Source organism: Oncorhynchus mykiss, chromosome 4 (genome assembly GCF_013265735.2).
Source record: "Oncorhynchus mykiss isolate Arlee chromosome 4, USDA_OmykA_1.1, whole genome shotgun sequence".
Taxonomy (NCBI): Eukaryota; Metazoa; Chordata; class Actinopteri; order Salmoniformes; family Salmonidae; genus Oncorhynchus; species Oncorhynchus mykiss.
The window spans coordinates 24268584-24290215 of record NC_048568.1 but is presented as its reverse complement, the minus strand read 5'-3'; the positions used below and the strand labels follow the sequence as shown (position 1 = coordinate 24290215).

General features: G+C 47.0%; 1 protein-coding gene across 1 annotated transcript in view; it reads right to left on the bottom strand.

Annotated features, from left to right (window-relative positions):
* The window catches only part of syne1a (spectrin repeat containing, nuclear envelope 1a), a 212702-nt gene that overhangs the window by 106451 nt on the left and 84619 nt on the right, over positions 1-21632 (bottom strand). Inside the window, exons 55-59 of the mRNA XM_036975988.1 lie at positions 21070-21206; positions 16770-16947; positions 9514-9696; positions 9221-9364; positions 7656-7811 (exon numbers count right to left, since the gene is read on the bottom strand). Of these exons, the coding sequence (XP_036831883.1) occupies positions 7656-7811; positions 9221-9364; positions 9514-9696; positions 16770-16947; positions 21070-21206 (798 nt within the window). The remainder of the gene's footprint in view (positions 1-7655; positions 7812-9220; positions 9365-9513; positions 9697-16769; positions 16948-21069; positions 21207-21632) is intronic.

Below are 21632 nucleotides of genomic sequence, written 5' to 3'. Positions count from 1 at the left end.
TGGTTCCACCTGTCACCAGAGGGCGGCAGAGACCATCCTAGAGACATTAACGACACTGAGGCGTGTCTTATTTACTCATTATTGATTTCCCTGTTAAAAGAGGTGTGGTTTCTGTTGTCCTTTGCAGAAGCTTGAATTATGTAACGTGTGCTTACGTTTCCTGAGTGAGTTTTCGGCTATCGTTTCTCCGTAAAGTATTATGTTATCCTTAACCACTCATTCCTCATCTGGTCTCTTCTCTGCACCTGGGTCCAACCTCACCACGTCACAGCAAGCTTCTGCCTAAACATGGACCCAGCAGAGATCATCCAGATCAAGAATGTTGTAACCCACAAAGGAGCACTGCTGGGGCGGTAGCAAGAACAACTCTCCCAAATATCAAAGACCCTCCAGGCACTTACCGACTCCCTCCAACCACAGTCCAACCTTAACCCAGGAGGAGCCAATGCCCAGGTCTCATTGCCCAGTGCTACAGGCATCGCTGTAGTTCCTCCAGGGAATCTGCACCGGGAACCCAAGATCCCAGCCCCCAAGCGGTATGACGGCGACCTGGGAGGATGCAAGGGGTTCCTCATCTCAGTGTTCTCTTGTGTTCGAGCAACAGTCTTCCTCGTTCCACACCGATTGGACCATGATCACCTACATCATCTCTCTACTCTCGGGCAAGGCCCCGGCGTGGGCAAAGGCGGTGTGGCAACAGCAGCCACCATCGTGAAGCTCCATAATAGCCTTCACTGCCGAGCTGCGACGAGTCTTCGACCACCCAGTCGGCGGACGAGAAGCGGCCAGCCGACTGTTCAACATCCGCCTAGGGGCTAGACAAGTGGCTGACTTCAAGTCCCTGATAACGCTGGAAATCAGGATCGACAACCGCCTCCGGGAACGTGTGAGACAGCACCTTTTTGATACCACCCCAGTATCTTGGTTTCCTGAGTACCCCAAGCCCCCCGAACACAGCATTGAAGAGCCCATGCAGCTGAGACGCACACATCTGAGACCAAAGGAGTGTGACAGGCGCATGCACAAAGGCTGCTGCCTCTACTGCGGATGTCCCGGCTATCTCCGTGCTACATGCACAGAGCTGACGGGAAACGCTGGTGCTCGCAAGGACAAGGGGAGACTACGGGGCTGCAGATAATTTAATTGATCAAGACTTTGCCATAGAATTACAAATCCCCTGCATGAAATGTCCCATCCCTCTGGAGATTCAAGCCCTCAATGGCCACCACATTGGCTCTAGCCAGGTGGAATATCAGACCAAGCCCATTCTACTGCAAGTTGGGGTGAATCACTCAGATACTCTTAGTTTTCTTTTGATCACAGCTCCCAAAGTTGAATCTACATAAAGTTCTTCATACACGAGTTGTCATGCAGTCAATATGCTGTTCTGACCTTGTGTGCAAAGTCAAATGGCACGGACAAATCAATACGAAAATAGACATGTTCTTTCAGCAATGGAACCAAAAGCACAAATACGGACAGCATGGGAAACGAGCAGTTTCCTTATCCTAGTGTACCTCTGGCTAGCACTACATAACCCATTACTCTGCTGGTCCACAGGGACCTAATAGACTGGGGTAAGAACTGCCAGACTAAATGTCTAAGCCCCACCTAGAGCCTTGCCGCGTCCCCCTGCATCCATTGAAGAACCAAGACTTCTCTGCTCTCCCTCCCGAATACTTCGACCTCCGGGAGGCCTTCAGTAAGAGGCAAGCCGCCACCCTCCCTCCTCATCGTCAATATGACTGCACCATAGAACTCCAACCCGGCTCCACCCCTCCCCAGGGCCGTCTTTACTCCCTCTCGATCCCTGAAGCTGCAGTCTTGGACAATTACATCCGGGAGTCGCTGGAGGCAGATTTAATTCGATCCTCAAAATCCCCAGCTGATGTAGGGAGAGAAAGGATGGAGGTCTGCGTTCCTGCATTGTTTACTGAGGGCTGAACAGGATCACGATTATGAATCGTTACCCCCGATGTCCGCCGCCTTGGAGCTGGCCCAATCTGCCCAATTCTTCACCACTGGACCTCCTCAATGCTTACAATCTCCCTCCTTTTAGAGGGAGATGAATGGAAGACTGCCTTTAACACCCATAGTGGTCACCATGAGTATTTAGTCATGCCATTCGGATTATTGAACTCACCGGCAGTCTTCTAAGCATTTGTCAATGATACTCTCGTCGTTGTTTATCTCAACGACATCCTAATCTTCTCCAAGATCCATCCGGAACACATCCTGTACGTCCGCAAAGTCCTTAGATGCCTCCTGCAGAGTCAACTACACATCAAGATTGAGAAGTGGGAGTTCCATGTATCCCAAGTCTCTTTCCTGGGCCACATGATCTCTACCGCCAGCATCCAAATGGACCCTGTTAAGGTTAGGGCGGTCACTGACTGGCCCTGTCCCGCCTCACTTAAACAAGTCCAGCGGGTCCTCGGGTTTGCCAATTTTTACAGGTGTTTTATACACAACTTTGGTGGGGTGGCAGCGCCTCTCACGGCCCTAACCCACTAGTCCCAGACCCGTTTTAGCTGGACCCGAGAGGCTGCCAGGGCATTCATCGAGCTCAAGGGACATTTCACCTCCGGACCCATCCTCGTTCATCCTGATCTTAATCATCTCTTCATGGTAGAGGTGGAAGCCTCGGACACCGGAGCAGGGCCTGTCCTTTCACAGCAGAATAAGGGGGACAGAGACTGCACACGTGCCTTCCTGTCCAAGCGGTTCTCGCCAGCGGAACACAACTACAATGTAGGCAACCGGGAGCTCTTGGCAGTCAAGTTGGTCCTTGAGGGGTGAAGACACTGGTTGGAGGGGGCACCTCATCCTTTCGTGATCTGGACGGACCATAAGAACTTGGTATCCATTCAAGAAGCCAAGAGGTTGAACGCTCGCCAGGCTAGGTGGGCTCTGATTTGGCTACACAATATGTCAATTAGCCCATGAAGGACAGCCATCATTATGCACCAATGAGACGGGCGGTGTTCACTTGATTGACAGTCTCTTGGTCCAATGACCACCTACTGTATTGTTCTGAAACATAGCTAGCTAGATAGCCAATGAGCTGGGCTTAATATGAGTATGTGATGGCCCTTTGTAGGACTAATGGCCATTGTCCTATGGCTGAGCGCAACACGATTCATTCTCCATTAAAAATCCACAGGACGCAGGGGGGATGTTATGCAGCACTCGATTTCTTCTACAAAGTTTTCTCAAAACTGAAAAAGCACAACATGGCTACTAAGAGTATGAACGTTAAATTGAACTTCAAGTATACACATTTGGATGAGATTATTGCAGAAATTGACCGGGAGAAAGATTGTAAGGAGAAGGTAACGTTACTTTTAGATCAGTAAGTCAAATACGTTTTTGCTTCTCGTGCTAATCAAGTTGTTTAAATGGTTGTATTTTAATTTAAGATATTTGTAGTTAATTTCTATATATGTACATATATAGTTGAAGTCGGAAGTTTACATGCACTTAGGTTGGAGTCATTAAAACTAGTTTTTCAACCATTCCACAAATTTCTTGTTAACAAACTATAGTTTTGGAAAGTCGGTTAGGACATCTACTTTGTGCATGACACAAGTCATTTTTCCAACAATTGTTTACAGACAGATTATTTCACTTATAATTCACTGTATCACAATTCCAGTGGGTCAGAAGTTCACATACACTAAATGTACTGTGCCTTTAAACAGCTTGGAAAATTCCAGGAAATGATGTCATGGCTTTAGAAGTTTCTGATAGGCTAATTGACATCATTTGAGTCAATTGGAGGTGTACCTGTGGATATATTTCAAGGCCTACCTTCAAACTCAGTGCCTCTTTGCTTGACATCATGGGAAAATCAAAAGAAATCAGCCAAGAACTCAGGAAAACAATTGTAGACCTCCCCAAGTCTGGTTCATCCTTGGGAGCAATTTCCAAATGCCTGAAGGTACCACGTTCATCTGTACAAACAATCGTACGCAAGTATAAACACCATGAGACCACGCAGCCGTCATACCGCTCAGGAAGGAGACGCATTCTGTCTGGGGGTGCTTTGCTGCAGGTGGGACTGGTGCACTTCACAAAATAGATGGCAGCATGAGGGAAGAAAATTATGTGGGTATATTGAAGCAACAACTCAAGACATCAGTCAGGAAGTTAAAGCTTGGTCGCAAATGGGTCTTCCAAATAGACAATGACTCCAAGCATACTTCCAAAGTTGTGGCAAAATGGCTTAAGGACAACAAAGTCAAGGTATTGGAGTGGCCATCACAAAGCCCTGACCTCAATCCTATAGAAAATGTGTGGGCAGAACTGAAAAAGTGTGTGCGAGCAAGGAGGCCTACAAACCTGACTCAGTTACACCAGCTCTGTCAGGAGGAATGGCAGATGGCAGACACATTTGACCCAAGTTAAACAATTTAAAGGCAATGCTACCAAATACTAATTGAGTGTATGTAAACTTCTGACCCATTGGGAATGTGATGAAAGAAATAAAAACTGAAATAAATAATTCTCTCTACTATTATTCCGACATTTCACGTTCTTAAAATAAGTGGTGATACTAACTGACCTAAGACAAGGAATTTTTACCTTGATTAAATGTCAGGAATTGTGAGAAACTGAGTTTAAATGTATTTGGCTAAGGTGTACGTAAACTTCCGACTTCAACTGTTTATTTATATACATATACTCAGCAAAAAAATAAACGTCCCTTTTCAGGACCCTGTCTTTCAAAGAGAATTAACTTCACAGATTTTCATTGTAAAGGGTTTAAACACTGTTTCCCATGCTTGTTCAATGATACATAAACAATTAATGAACATGCACCTATGGAACGGTGGTTAAGACACTAACAGCTTACACACGGTAGGGAATTAAGGTCACAGTTATGAAAACTTAGGACACTAAAGAGGCCTTTCTACTGACTCTGAAAAACACCAAAAGAAACACGTCCATGGTCCCTGCTCATCTGCGTGAACGTGCCTTAGGCATGCTGCAAGGAGGCATGAGGACGGCAGATGTGGCCAGGGCAATAAATTGCAATGTCCGTACTGTGAGACGCCTAAGACAGCGCTACAGGGAGACAGGACGGACAGCTGATCGTCCTCGCAGTGGCAGACGTGTAACAACACCTGCACAGGATCGGTACATCCGAACATCGGCAGGACAGGTACAGGATGGCAACAACAACTGCCCAAGTTACACCAGGAACGCACAATCCTGCCATCAGTGCTCAGACTGTCCGCAATAGGCTGAGAGGCTGGACTGAGGGCTTGTAGGCCTTTTGTAAGGCAGGTCCTCACCAGATAACACTGGCAACAACGTTGCCTATGGGCACAAACCCCTCGTCTCTGGACCAGACAGGACTGGCAAAAAGTGCTCTTCACTGACGAGTCGCGGTTTTGTCTCACCAGGGGCGATGGTCAGATTCACATTTATCGTCGAAGGAATGAGCATTACACCGAGGCCTGTACTCTGGAGCGGGATCGATTTTGGAGGTGGAGGGTCAGTCATGGTCTGGGGCGGTGTGTCACAGCATCATCAGACTAAGCTTGTTGTCATTGCAGGCAATCTCAACGCTGTGCAATACAGGGAAGACATCCTCCTCCCTCATGTGGTACCCTTCCTGCAGGCTCATCCTGACATGACCCTCCAGCATGACAATGCCACCAGCCATACTGCTCGTTCTGTGAGTGATTTCCTGCAAGACAGGAATGTCAGTGTTCTGCCATGGCCAGCGACGAGCCCGGATCTCAATCCCATTGAACACGTCTGGGACCTGTTGGATTGGAGGGTGAGGGCTAGGGCCATTCCCTCCAGAACTGCCCGGGAACTTGCAGGTGCCTTGGTGGAAGAGTGGGTTAATATCTCACAGCAAGAACTGGCAAATCTGGTGCAGTCCATTAGGAGGAGATGCACTGCAGTACTTAATGCAGTTGGTGGCCACACCAGATACTAACTGTTACTTTTGATTTTGACCCCCCCCCCCCCCCCCCCCCCCCCCCCCCCTTTGTTCAGGGACACATTATTCCATGTCTGTGGAACTTGTTCAGTTTATGTCTCAGTTCTTGAATCTTGTTATGTTCATACAAATATTTACACATGTTAAGTTTGCTGAAAATAACAGTTGACAGTGAGAGGACATTTCATTTTTTGCTGAGTTTATAATATATAGATCTGAGGCTTACAATGTATTAGTATAGCCTGTGTATGTTATATTGGCTATGACATGCTGTGGCTATGGTTTTTGAGAGTCTTATAGCCTATTGGACCACATATTTCATTATAGTGATTATGTTACCCATATTCTATAATATATATGTTTATAGATTTTTGTTGTGTATTTGATGTATTGATTAAGTAATAGTAAACTTGGGTTCTAACAGATGTATTTTTTATCCTCAATAGTGGTAGAGATTCCTCCATCCCCCACTCATTCAAATGTATGACCTGTATCCTCCTGTCTGACCCCTTTGCTGTCTCTGGCTCCACACCCACCCTCACCCGGCCATCTAGAGGTGTGAAAGTTAGTACCTTTTATACATTTGGGCTCGAGGGACACCTGGGAGACTTGATACAAAATATCATGTTGATCTCTCCTTCTTGAATGTATGAGTCTGAAACTTTGCACACACACTGCTGCCATCTTGTGGACAACATCGAAATTACACCCAGCTTCCTATGTCAATGTACGGCCTTGTTCAGCAATTCAAAGATGATGCAACAAAAATAAAAAATATAAAACTTTTTTTGTTTGTTTAATATTTTACCAGATCTAATGTGTTATATTCTCCTACATTAATTTCACATCCCCACAAACTTTAAAGTGTTTCCTTTTAAATAGTAGTCTCCCAGGCTGAGAAAGGGCACATTGCAAGGAATTTGGGAATGTTAGAGGAAAATATTTTGCATTTATGTTTTTCTTGTCCTGGAGTACAAGAACATGCATATCCCTGCTTCAGGTCCTGAGCTATGTCATTTTAGGCGGAAATTGAGATGAAGGGTCCAATCCATAAGCAGATCAAATACACCACTGGAATGCCTATTAATAAGCTGCTTACAAATCCTAATAATTCAAAATATTGCTCAGAAAACCAGGTGTTTCAATTGGCATATTTACTTACTTTGATTTTGACTTTACGCCAATTAAGATAAGCAGAGTAAGATGTTTGCATGACTATTTCCATACTCGGCTTACTGTCATAATCAGTTTAATATTGAATTACTAGTGTGTATGTATGTACTCAGTATATTTAAGCAGTTCTTCAGGGATGTAGGCCCTAGGGAGACATCATCATGCTTTGCAGGCTCTCATAAGTTGTTGATGGAATGTGCTGACACATATATTGTAGTAGTGATTTGTTTTTGCTGAAAGTAGCAGATTCACACTTGATTCATGTATTGCCGTGTTGTGTTCAGTCATTTGCAAATACATGACACAGCAGCATACATGAAAATAGCAAGAGACAGATACAGAAAACTGCAGAGTATCCACTATGCTTTGACATACAGTGCACACATCCCAACAACAGGCTTGACTTGGAGCAGAGCATGCATGAAGCAGGGAACACTTCAAGCCATTGCCAGACCTACCCCAGCCAGGGGTAACAGAGAGGGGTGACAGAAGGGGTAACAGGAGGTAGGTGGGGGTCTAGTATTACCTTGGTCAGGTTGCTGAGGGCTAGGTACTGTGCAGACAGCTGGGACACACGGTGGACGAAGCCCTTCCCTGCAGCCTGGCCCTCCCAGAGCCGGTGGGCCCTCTCCCTCAGCTTGCCCAGCTCAGCCTCACGACATGACAGCTCCTCCAACACACGCTGGGGGGTGGGGACCGGAGGACCACAGGACCGGGGTGGCCAGAAGGAAAGGGTATGGTGGTTGAGGGTTGGGGCGGTAGACGTTTGGGGTAGAGGGAAGGGGGAAAAAGTAGGGAGGATTTGTTGGTTGAGGTTGGGGTAGGAGGCATGGAGGGATTGGGGTACACCAGGGGCCCACAGGGTAGGGGTAGGATGGGGGACACATGCCACATCACAGAGACAGAGAAACATTAACATACATGGATAAGACAAGGGGAAAACCACAACATCTTAAATAGCATCCACAACATCTCTTGATGTTCTTTTTTAAAAAGCCCATGGTTCGTCAGGTAGATACAACAGAACATAACAGGGGGAGAGGAGTCAAGGCTGAAGGATGCTGAGAGAAGGGGAAAGTATGATAGAGGGAGGGGGTATTGGTAGCGTAGGGATCAGACAAACAGATTGTATTGTATTGTACAGTAGAGCTTCGGGGAGATGTTATTGACAAAAGGCAGGAGAGAAACAAAAGCGCTACAACAGGCGACAGATTAAATACAGAAATAGCAACAACAATAAGGGGCAGAGCGTTCAGATGTGCTGGATATTTCTTGTTTCCTTTGTCAGGTTCATCTTTCCTACTGTCTCTCTTTTTTTTGTCTGGGCGAGCCGTGGCTAGGGCCGTTATCGTATCCTGAAAAGGGCTTTTTAGCCACGCAGAATAAAAAGGAAATTAATTAGATTTTGGATTTATCCTCAGACTATTGTGTCAAAATGCTGCTCTAATCTCATCCAGCCGTGGTTGACAAATGTAATTATAGGTCCCAGTATGCTCTAAATTGATTTCAGACTTACTTAAGGGACATAATGTATCTTAGGTATAACTACATCCATCTTCTCTCCCAACTGAATCCAGTCAGTTATTTCACTAAATAAACTGTACTGACAGAAAGCATGAGCTTAGAAAACAAAAAAAGACAGTGTTCAATAACACACAATGAACTGAACTGAGTCCATAACGAAATAAACTAGACTAGGTGTACGCTGTTCTATTGGGTTTTATGTAATTGGCCACCATTGTTGTGTGTTATTAGTTTTGGTACCTGTCTGTAAGTTAGGGGAAGGGAGGCACTAGGTGGTTCTGAGGACTGGCAGGAAGAGGTGTTTGATGTTGAGCGTGGAAGTAAAGAGTCATGGTAGCAGTACTACATAGAGTAACAAAGACTATTTTGTCCACTTAGAAGGGTCCCTAACATGCATGCTACAACCCATTATGCCCCTCTGAGAAAGGTACCTACTATCTAAAGATTGTATTACAAGTTTCATATTAAACATCCCATGGCTTTCCAATACAATGTGACCCACTCCCCAAAAATGGACTGTAAATGTGTGGTCAATTTGGCAGAACCAGGAAGGGGTAGGGGGTGTACCTGTAACTTGCTAAGCTCCTGTCTCTTGGCAGGGAGGTCATGTAGTCGAGCGCTGCTCTCCTGTACTATGACCTCAGTGCTGTTCAGCCAATCCTGGAGCGGCTCAGTGCTGACCTCAAAGTCTCTCATCTGAGACTGCAGGTTCTGACAACGTCACATTTATAGATGCAGTCAGTCATCTGTCAATAACACGCACACGCACGCACACGCACACACACGCACACACACACACACACACACACACACACACACACACACACACACACACACACACACACACACACACTATTCACCTTTAGCGCAGTCTCTCTCATCTGAAGGTTGGTCATGAGGCTTTTCCAGTCGTCTCTGGCGTTAGCCACCTTGGCCTTGACCCCCTCCTCTCTGTCTTTAGGCACGACAGCCATGAGCAGCTCTCCACTGGTCCCCACTGCACTCAGTCTGGCCTGGCCATGCTCCCTGTCATTCAGAAACTCCTACAGACACAAAGAGAGCAAGAGAAGGAGAGAAAAGGGGGAGTAAGAATTTAAAATGAATAATTACAATGGATAGAAGGTGCTTATCATCTAACTGCGTCATCATCAATACACCCACTAATTAGGTGGAACAATGTACTGTAATAAAACTGGTTAATGCGCAGAGCACAGAAACTACTAGCTAGTCAACATAAATGTTCTAATTATTCATTTTTTATTGGCAACAGAAATAGGGGGCGGAGTCAGACCCAGGGAGGTGATCACAGATGAGAGGACTCAGTGAGTCTGAAAGGCGTGGGTTTGACGCGACCTCCCACCCCCTCCCCCCCTCCCCCTCCCTCCCGTTAGCCGTTCTCCTCAGCTAGTAGCCCCCCTTCCCCTCAGCAGCACCTCCTCCCTGAGAGCTGAGCCGGTGACAGCGACACAGCAGGGACCGCTCCACCATCTGTGCAGTTAGCACATCACACACACTTCAGCCACAGCACGCTCCCACACACACACCCACACACACACACACACACACACACATGCACACACACGCTTTCTCTCCTCTCACTCTCTCTCATTTTCTATTTTTGCTTGTCTCTCTCTCTCTCCCTCATATCTCCCCTCTCACTCACACTTCATCTCTGTGTTTCTCTCTCCCTGCCAATGTAATGGTATAGCACCAATTAAGCATGACACAATGCAGTGTTGGCGTCTACCCCCTCTACCCCCTCACACTGGCCCTCCTAGAGGTCAGCCATGTGGAAACATTGTTCCACATTCCCCACCAAGTCAATAATAAATAATACATGACTGATCCCATATTCCTTTCAACATCCCCTTTTACAGCCCCTTTCACCCACAGACCTCTGGAAATAGAACCCAACATCTCTAGAAAAACCCTCTACCATCCCCTCTCACCCACAGCTCTAGAAATACACCCTCTACCATCCCCTCTTACCTAGAGCTCTATAAATATATCCTCTACCATCCCCTCTCACCCAGAGCTCTAGAAATATACCCTCTACCATCCCCTCTTACCTAGAGCTCTATAAATATATCCTCTACCATCCCCTCTCACCCAGAGCTCTAGAAATATACCCTCTACCATCCCCTCTCACCCAGAGCTCTAGAAATACACCCTCTACCATCCCCTCTTACCCAGAGCTCTAGAAATATATCCTCTACCATCCCCTCTTACCCAGAGCTCTAGAAATAGATCCTCTACCATCCCCTCTTACCCAGAGCTCTAGAAATATATCCTCTACCATCCCCTCTTACCCAGAGCTCTAGAAATAGATCCTCTACCATCCCCTCTTACCCAGAGCTCTAGAAATATATCCTCTACCATCCCCTCTCACCCAGAGCTCTAGAAATATATCCTCTACTATCCCCTCTTACCCAGAGCTCTAGAAATATATCCTCTACCATCACCTCTCACCCAGAGCTCTAGAAATATATCCTCTACATCCCCTCTTACCCAGAGCTCTAAAAATATATCCTCTACCATCCCCTCTCACCCAGAGCTCTAGAAATATATCCTCTACTATCCCCTCTTACCCAGAGCTCTAGAAATACACCCTCTACCATCCCCTCTCACCCAGAGCTCTAGAAATTTATCCTCTACCATCCCCTCTTACCCAGAGCTCTAGAAATATATCCTCTACCATCCCCTCTCACCCAGAGCTCTAGAAATATATCCTCTACCATCCCCTCTTACCCAGAGCTCTAGAAATATATCCTCTACCATCCCCTCTCACCCAGAGCTCTAGAAATATATCCTCTACCATCCCCTCTTACCCAGAGCTCTAGAAATATATCCTCTACCATCCCCTCTCACCCAGAGCTCTAGAAATATCCTCTACTATCCCCTCTTACCCAGAGCTCTAGAAATATATCCTCTACCATCCCCTCTCACCCAGAGCTCTAGAAATATACCCTCTACCATCCCCTCTTACCCAGAGCTCTGGAAATATATCCTCTACTATCCCCTCTCACATAGAGCTCTAGAAATATACCCTCTACCATCCCCTCTCACCAAGAGCTCTAAAAATATATCCTCTACTATCCCCTCTCACCCAGAGCTCTAGAAATATATCCTCTACCATCCCCTCTCACCCAGAGCTCTAAAAATATATCCTCTACTATCCCCTCTCACCCAGAGCTCTAGAAATATATCCTCTACTATCCCCTCTTACCCAGAGCTCTATAAATATATCCTCTACTATCCCCTCTCACCCAGAGCTCTAGAAATATATCCTCTACTATCCCCTCTTACCCAGAGCTCTAGAAATATATCCTCTACTATCCCCTCTTACCCAGAGCTCTAAAAATATATCCTCTACTATCCCCTCTCACCCAGAGCTCTAGAAATATATCCTCTACCATCCCCTCTCACCCAGAGCTCTAAAAATATATCCTCTACTATCCCCTCTTACCCAGAGCTCTAGAAATACATCCTCTACCATCCCCTCTTACCCAGAGCTCTAGAAATATATCCTCTACTATCCCCTCTCACCCAGAGCTCTAGAAATATATCCTCTACTATCCCCTCTTACCCAGAGCTCTAGAAATATATCCTCTACTATCCCCTCTCACCCAGAGCTCTAGAAATATATCCTCTACTATCCCCTCTTACCCAGAGCTCTAGAAATATATCCTTTACCATCACCTCTCACCCAGAGCTCTAGAAATATATCCTCTACATCCCCTCTTACCCAGAGCTCTAAAAATATATCCTCTACCATCCCCTCTCACCCAGAGCTCTAGAAATATATCCTCTACTATCCCCTCTTACCCAGAGCTCTAGAAATACACCCTCTACCATCCCCTCTCACCCAGAGCTCTAGAAATATATCCTCTACCATCCCCTCTTACCCAGAGCTCTAGAAATATATCCTCTACCATCCCCTCTCACCCAGAGCTCTAGAAATATATCCTCTACCATCCCCTCTTACCCAGAGCTCTAGAAATATATCCTCTACCATCCCCTCTCACCCAGAGCTCTAGAAATATATCCTCTACCATCCCCTCTTACCCAGAGCTCTAGAAATATATCCTCTACCATCCCCTCTCACCCAGAGCTCTAGAAATATCCTCTACTATCCCCTCTTACCCAGAGCTCTAGAAATATATCCTCTACCATCCCCTCTCACCCAGAGCTCTAGAAATATACCCTCTACCATCCCCTCTTACCCAGAGCTCTGGAAATATATCCTCTACTATCCCCTCTCACATAGAGCTCTAGAAATATACCCTCTACCATCCCCTCTCACCAAGAGCTCTAAAAATATATCCTCTACTATCCCCTCTCACCCAGAGCTCTAGAAATATATCCTCTACCATCCCCTCTCACCCAGAGCTCTAAAAATATATCCTCTACTATCCCCTCTCACCCAGAGCTCTAGAAATATATCCTCTACTATCCCCTCTTACCCAGAGCTCTATAAATATATCCTCTACTATCCCCTCTCACCCAGAGCTCTAGAAATATATCCTCTACTATCCCCTCTTACCCAGAGCTCTAGAAATATATCCTCTACTATCCCCTCTTACCCAGAGCTCTAAAAATATATCCTCTACTATCCCCTCTCACCCAGAGCTCTAGAAATATATCCTCTACCATCCCCTCTCACCCAGAGCTCTAAAAATATATCCTCTACTATCCCCTCTTACCCAGAGCTCTAGAAATACATCCTCTACCATCCCCTCTTACCCAGAGCTCTAGAAATATATCCTCTACTATCCCCTCTCACCCAGAGCTCTAGAAATATATCCTCTACTATCCCCTCTTACCCAGAGCTCTAGAAATATATCCTCTACTATCCCCTCTTACCCAGAGCTCTAAAAATATATCCTCTACTATCCCCTCTCACCCAGAGCTCTAGAAATATATCCTCTACCATCCCCTCTCACCCAGAGCTCTAGAAATATATCCTCTACTATCCCCTCTCACCCAGAGCTCTAGAAATATATCCTCTACTATCCCCTCTTACCCAGAGCTCTAAAAATATATCCTCTACTATCCCCTCTTACCCAGAGCTCTAGAAATATATCCTCTACCATCCCCTCTCACCCAGAGCTCTAGAAATATATCCTCTACTATCCCCTCTCACCCAGAGCTCTATAAATATATCCTCTACTATCCCCTCTTACCCAGAGCTCTAGAAATATATCCTCTACTATCCCCTCTCACCCAGAGCTCTAGAAATATATCCTCTACTATCCCCTCTTACCCAGAGCTCTAGAAATATATCCTCTACTATCCCCTCTCACCCAGAGCTCTAGAAATATATCCTCTACTATCCCCTCTCACCCAGAGCTCTAGAAATATACCCTCTACTATCCCCTCTTACCCAGAGCTCTATAAATATATCCTCTACCATCCCCTCTCACCCAGAGCTCTAGAAATATATCCTCTACTATCCCCTCTTACCCAGAGCTCTAGAAATATATCCTCTACTATCCCCTCTCACCCAGAGCTCTAGAAATATATCCTCTACTATCCCCTCTCACCCAGAGCTCTAGAAATATATCCTCTACTATCCCCTCTCACACAGAGCTCTAAAAATATATCCTCTACTATCCCCTCTCACCCAGAGCTCTAGAAATATATCCTCTACTATCCCCTCTCACCCAGAGCTCTAGAAATATATCCTCTACCATCCCCTCTTACCCAAAGCTCTAGAAATATATCCTCTACCATCCCCTCTCACCCAGAGCTCTAGAAATATATCCTCTACTATCCCCTCTCACCCAGAGCTCTAGAAATATATCCTCTACCATCCCCTCTTACCCAGAGCTCTAGAAATATATCCTCTACCATCCCCTCTCACCCAGAGCTCTAGAAATATATCCTCTACTATCCCCTCTCACCCAGAGCTCTAGAAATATATCCTCTACTATCCCCTCTTACCCAGAGCTCTATAAATATATCCTCTACCATCCCCTCTCACCCAGAGCTCTAGAAATATATCCTCTACTATCCCCTCTTACCCAGAGCTCTAGAAATATATCCTCTACTATCCCCTCTCACCCAGAGCTCTAGAAATATATCCTCTACTATCCCCTCTCACCCAGAGCTCTAGAAATATATCCTCTACTATCCCCTCTCACCCAGAGCTCTAGAAATATACCCTCTACTATCCCCTCTCACCCAGAGCTCTAGAAATATATCCTCTACTATCCCCTCTCACCCAGAGCTCTAGAAATATATCCTCTACCATCCCCTCTTACCCAGAGCTCTAGAAATATATCCTCTACCATCCCCTCTCACCCAGAGCTCTAGAAATATATCCTCTACTATCCCCTCTCACCCAGAGCTCTAGAAATATATCCTCTACCATCCCCTCTTACCCAGAGCTCTAGAAATATATCCTCTACCATCCCCTCTCACCCAGAGCTCTAGAAATATATCCTCTACTATCCCCTCTCACCCAGAGCTCTAGAAATATATCCTCTACTATCCCCTCTCACCCAGAGCTCTAGAAATATATCCTCTACTATCCCCTCTCACCCAGAGCTCTAGAAATATATCCTCTACTATCCCCTCTCACCCAGAGCTCTAGAAATATATCCTCTACCATCCCCTCTTACCCAGAGCTCTAGAAATATATCCTCTACCATCCCCTCTCACCCAGAGCTCTAGAAATATATCCTCTACTATCCCCTCTCACCCAGAGCTCTAGAAATATATCCTCTACTATCCCCTCTTACCCAGAGCTCTAGAAATATATCCTCTACTATCCCCTCTCACCCAGAGCTCTAGAAATATATCCACTACTATCCCCTCTCACCCAGAGCTCTAGAAATATATCCACTACTATCCCCTCTCACCCAGAGCTCTAGAAATATATCCTCTACTATCCCCTCTTACACAGAGCTCTAGAAATATATCCTCTACTATCCCCTCTTACACAGAGCTCTAGAAATATATCCTCTACTACCCCCTCTCACCCAGAGCTCTAGAAATATATCCACTACTATCCCCTCTTACACGGAGCTCTAGAAATATATCCTCTACTATCCCCTCTTACACAGAGCTCTAGAAATATATCCACTACTATCCCCTCTCACCCAGAGCTCTGGAAATATATCCTCTACTATCCCCTCTTACCCAGAGCTCTAGAAATATATCCTCTACTATCCCCTCTCATCCAGAGCTCTAGAAATATATCCTCTACCATCCCCTCTTACCCAGAGCTCTATAAATATATCCTCTACTACCCCCTCTCACCCAGAGCTCTAGAAATATATCCTCTACTATCCCCTCTTACCCAGAGCTCTATAAATATATCCTCTACTATCCCCTCTCACCCAGAGCTCTAGAAATATATCCTCTACTATCCCCTCTCACCCAGAGCTCTAGAAATATATCCTCTACTATCCCCTCTCACCCAGAGCTCTGGAAATACACATCCAGAAAGTTTACTTGTACTCCAGGACAAGAAAAACATAAATGCAAAATATTTTCCTCCAACATTCCCAAATTCCTTGCAATGTGCCCTTTCTCAGCCTGGGAGAACTGGTCTTCCACTGTGTATTCCTTGATCTTTGTTGTGTTACTGTCTCACCTGCAGATAGTTGAGGTCTGTGAGTTAATTACCTGACAGGAGTGGTGTTATCTAGCCTGATGGACAAGGCCCTGTCTCTGACTCACTGACTGGCACCTAGGGACCTCTAAAGAGCCTGTCACACTGTCATGCCTGACAGCTTCAGAGACATCAAGAGAGAGGGGGTAGCGAGAGAAATAAAGAGAGAAATAAAGAGAGAGGCATATATATTAGGATAGATAGATAGATAGAGAGAGAGAGAGAGAGAGAGAGCGAGAGAGAGGCCTGCTGTGAAGCTTTCACTCAAGCCCCTTGGCCCTGAGCCCATCTCCAGCACCTCCATCCCACACCAGACCCAGCCCCTCAGCCAAGCCTGCCAGAGGACACTCTACAGCGGGCAAACTGAGGGGGGACACCCCCCTGACCACTCACTATGGAAGTATGAGATTCTGTATTTTGCTAATTATGTATTCTGAAAAAGGTAATTGACTGTATATTAGAAGTAATTAAAGGTCCGTAAAGGATGAAACATCTCACCTGTATCCTCAGTAGGCCAGTGGAGGCCTCAGTGACACTCTGGGGGATGTCGAAACACTTGGCCGTGCTGATCTTAACGTTGACCAGCCACTGTTGGAAGTCCCTGAGGGCTGCTCTGAACCTCTGCTCCAGCAGACGCTCCTTATTCTGGCACTCTCTGGATGCACGCAGACTCAGACTGAAGGAGAGAGAGAGAGATGGATGGATAGATGGAGAGATAGAGAGATGGATGGATAGATGGAGAGATAGAGAGATGGATGGATAGATGGAGAGATAGAGGGAGAATCACAAGGTTGCCATAATATACCTAACAACAATGAACAGAAGGGAAAGTGACAACAAAGCTACAGGTTTCCTTACATCCTGTATATAACAAACGTAGATATGATCATGTTTGTAATGATGAAGGGAGACAGAGGGAGAAGGATGGGCAGATGGAGACATAGAGGGAGAAGGATGGGCAGATGGAGAGATAGAGGGAGAAGGATGGGCAGATGGAGAGACAGAGGGATAAGGATGGGCAGATGGAAAGACAGAGGGAGAAGGATGGGCTGATGGAGAGACAGAGGGAGAAGAATGGGCAGATGGAGAGACAGAGGGAGAAGGATGGGCAGATGGAGACATAGAGGGAGAAGGATGGGCAGATGGAGACATAGAGGGAGAAGGATGGGCAGATGGAGAGATAGAGGGAGAAGGATGGGCAGATGGAGAGATAGAGGGAGAAGGATGGGCAGATGGAGAGATAGAGGGAGAAGAATGGGCAGATGGAGAGACAGAGGGAGAAGGATGGGCAGATGGAGAGATAGAGGGAGAAGGATGGGCAGATGGAGACATAGAGGGAGAAGGATGGGCAGATGGAGAGACAGAGGGAGACGAATGGGCAGATGGAGAGACAGAGGGAGAAGGATGGGCATATGGAGAGATAGAGGGAGAAGGATGGGCAGATGGAGAGATAGAGGGAGAAGGATGGGCAGATGGAGAGACAGAGGGAGAAGAATGGGCAGATGGAGAGACAGAGGGAGAAGGATGGGCAGATGGAGACATAGAGGGAGAAGGATGGGCAGATGGAGAGACAGAGGGAGAAGAATGGGCAGATGTAGAGACAGAGGGAGAAGGATGGGCAGATGGAGACATAGAGGGAGAAGGATGGGCAGATGGAGACATAGAGGGAGAAGGATGGGCAGATGGAGAGATAGAGGGAGAAGGATGGGCAGATGGAGAGATAGAAGGAGAAGGATGGGCAGATGGAGAGATAGAGGGAGAAGGATGGGCAGATGGAGACATAGAGGGAGAAGGATGGGCAGATGGAGAGATAGAGGGAGAAGGATGGGCAGATGGAGAGATAGAGGGAGAAGAATGGGTAGATGGAGAGATAGAGGGAGAAGGATGGGCAGATGGAGAGACAGAGGGATAAGGATGGGCAGATGGAAAGACAGAGGGAGAAGGATGGGCAGATGGAGAGACAGAGGGAGAAGAATGGGCAGATGGAGAGACAGAGGGAGAAGGATGGGCAGATGGAGACATAGAGGGAGAAGGATGGGCAGATGGAGACATAGAGGGAGGAGGATGGGCAGATGGAGACATAGAGGGAGAAGGATGGGCAGATGGAGACATAGAGGGAGAAGGATGGGCAGATGGAGACATAGAGGGAGAAGGATGGGCAGATGGAGAGATAGAGGGAGAAGGATGGGCAGATGGAGAGACAGAGGGAGAAGGATGGGCAGATGGAGAGACAGAGGGAGAAGGATGGGCAGATGGAGAGACAGAGGGAGACGAATGGGCAGATGGAGAGACAGAGGGAGAAGGATGGGCATATGGAGAGATAGAGGGAGAAGGATGGGCAGATGGAGAGATAGAGGGAGAAGGATGGGCAGATGGAGAGACAGAGGGAGAAGAATGGGCAGATGGAGAGACAGAGGGAGAAGGATGGGCAGATGGAGACATAGAGGGAGAAGGATGGGCAGATGGAGACATAGAGGGAGAAGGATGGGCAGATGGAGAGACAGAGGGAGAAGAATGGGCAGATGTAGAGACAGAGGGAGAAGGATGGGCAGATGGAGACATAGAGGGAGAAGGATGGGCAGATGGAGACATAGAGGGAGAATGATGGGCAGATGGAGAGATAGAGGGAGAAGGATGGGCAGATGGAGAGATAGAAGGAGAAGGATGGGCAGATGGAGAGATAGAGGGAGAAGGATGGGCAGATGGAGAGACAGAGGGAGAAGGATGGGCAGATGGAGACATAGAGGGAGAAGGATGGGCAGATGGAGAGATAGAGGGAGAAGGATGGGTAGATGGAGAGATAGAGGGAGAAGGATGGGCAGATGGAGAGACAGAGGGATAAGGATGGGCAGATGGAAAGACAGAGGGAGAAGGATGGGCAGATGGAGAGACAGAGGGAGAAGAATGGGCAGATGGAGAGACAGAGGGAGAAGGATGGGCAGATGGAGACATAGAGGGAGAAGGATGGGCAGATGGAGACATAGAGGGAGGAGGATGGGCAGATGGAGACATAGAGGGAGAAGGATGGGCAGATGGAGACATAGAGGGAGAAGGATGGGCAGATGGAGACATAGAGGGAGAAGGATGGGCAGATGGAGAGATAGAGGGAGAAGGATGGGCAGATGGAGAGACAGAGGGAGAAGGATGGGCAGATGGAGAGACAGAGGGAGAAGGATGGGCAGATGGAGAGACAGAGGGAGAAGGATGAGCAGATGGAGAGACAGAGGGAGAAGGATGGGCAGATGGAGAGACAGAGGGAGAAGGATGGGCAGATGGAGAGACAGAGGGAGAAGGATGGGCAGATGGAGAGACAGAGGGAGAAGGATGGGCAGATGGAGGAATGGAGAAGTGGAAGGTATGACTTGGGGGGGGGGCGGTGGGGGTTGAGAGAGCATGTGTGGGGGTTAGGGTTCAGAGGAGGAGGAAGAAGGGAGTACAGATAGGTTGGTGTAGAGTTACCATACATAAAGGGGATGAAGGGGAGGCCAGAGGGTGACAATGTGTTAGGTAGAGAAAGAGGGATGGAGATGGATGCAAGGAGAATATTGATGAATGAACGAGACAGGATCAGATAGAGAGGGCAGCGTGTGAAGGAAAGGGGGAGACATGGAGGACGAGAGGGATGAGAGGAGATAGAGAACAAGGTGAGAAGACATATGTTTCAATGACAGGTACTGTCCAAGGGAGGGGGGGGGGGGGGGGGGGGGGGGGGGGGGCGTGAGAAACTGACAACAAGGCACACACACACACACCCTTGAGTGTTAATGGTGCTTGAGGCTAGAGGGGGCCTTCACAGTGGGAATGAACATGTGTGTAGGAAGCACTTTTAACTGCTGTGACAGACGAAATTTGAAGAGGAATGGAGGAGGGCAAAGGAGGAGGGCTGCCCTCTCCCTCGCTCTCTCTCTCCGTCCACAACACCTAATGCAAACAGCACAGATGCTGAGTCTGTGGAAGCTTCGCCTTCAACCCAGAGAAAGGGTTGTCCTTATGACAAGTTCACCTCACCTACCTCTGAATAGACTTGACTCAAGGGTCATCCAGCCATAAACGATCTCTTAGTTTAAGTGATGACCCAGACAGATATTGTTCTGTGTTACATACATTCAAGTCTAAGGCATTACATTCAGGTAAACGAGCTAAGGCATATAGAACAAACAGAAGTAGTATGTAAATACAAGTGAATGAATTCATCATGTTATTGGAATTCCTAAAGTCTTGTTTTTTCTCTGAACAGCATCACGTGACATGTTTACCAACAAGAGACAAACGGGTGCATGCATACATACGGACTCAATAACAGGCAGCTACACATCCATCAATATACACAAGCATGCAATGTATCTGCATGTAAATAAGACAGCATGAATTAGCTTTGCCTTCCTTCGGCAGCACAGTTAGTCTGGCATAAAATGAAACCGGGAAACAACACCAAAACAAAAACACAGAGAGAGGTGGAGAGGAAAGAAGGATGGAGGTCTCCTAGCAACCGGTGCCTCTGTCTCGCTTGTCCCTTGTTCCCTGTCACCTTTAACCCGTTACAACACACACACATTACTGTACTGCTGGAGACTTCAGTTTAGACACCATTATACACTGACACATGATAACATACACACACGCACACAGGGTTTTTGTGTTGTAGATATGTGGTAGTAGAGTAGTGGCCTGAGGGCACACACTTAATGTGTTGTGAAATCTGTTGTGAAATATATTGTATTTTGCTGGACCCAAGGAAGAGTAGCTGCTGCCTTGGATTAGGGATAATACATAAATACAAGTACACACACACACCTACCTGTTGTGTTGTTTGATGAGAGCAGTGACCCTGTCTGAGTGGGGTCCCAGGTCTCTGGAGTAGCGGACCAGGTCATTGAGTTGAGCCTTCAGCCTGTCTGCCATGGGCTCAGCACTCAGCAAGCCCTCCAGTGTCTCCTGAAAACATACAGACCCAGAGAGAGAACACCAAGCTCAGCTCAGCTCCGTGTGTTCTGTGTGTCAGAGTGTGTCAAGGCCAGGCAGATCTGCGGAGGGTCGGATCTGCATAACACTAGTCACCACACACACACACACACACACACACACACACACTTCCATTCACTCCCTAGTGTGCTCCTTCTCAGTCCTCAGGCACTGTTGGTACAATAGCATTTCTGTTCTTCAGGGAGCATGGCCGTTGCAGGCAGGAAGGAGCCTGGATAAAGCTCTCCTCTCCCGCTCTCCTCGACATGCCTCACATTCTGCACTCACACAGTCATGATTATTTCACTCCTCCCATAAAAATATGAAAATGCCTCGCTCTCTCGCTCCTCCACTGAACACTCCCCTCCTCCCTCCCTGCCTCTTTTCCCACTCTCTCTC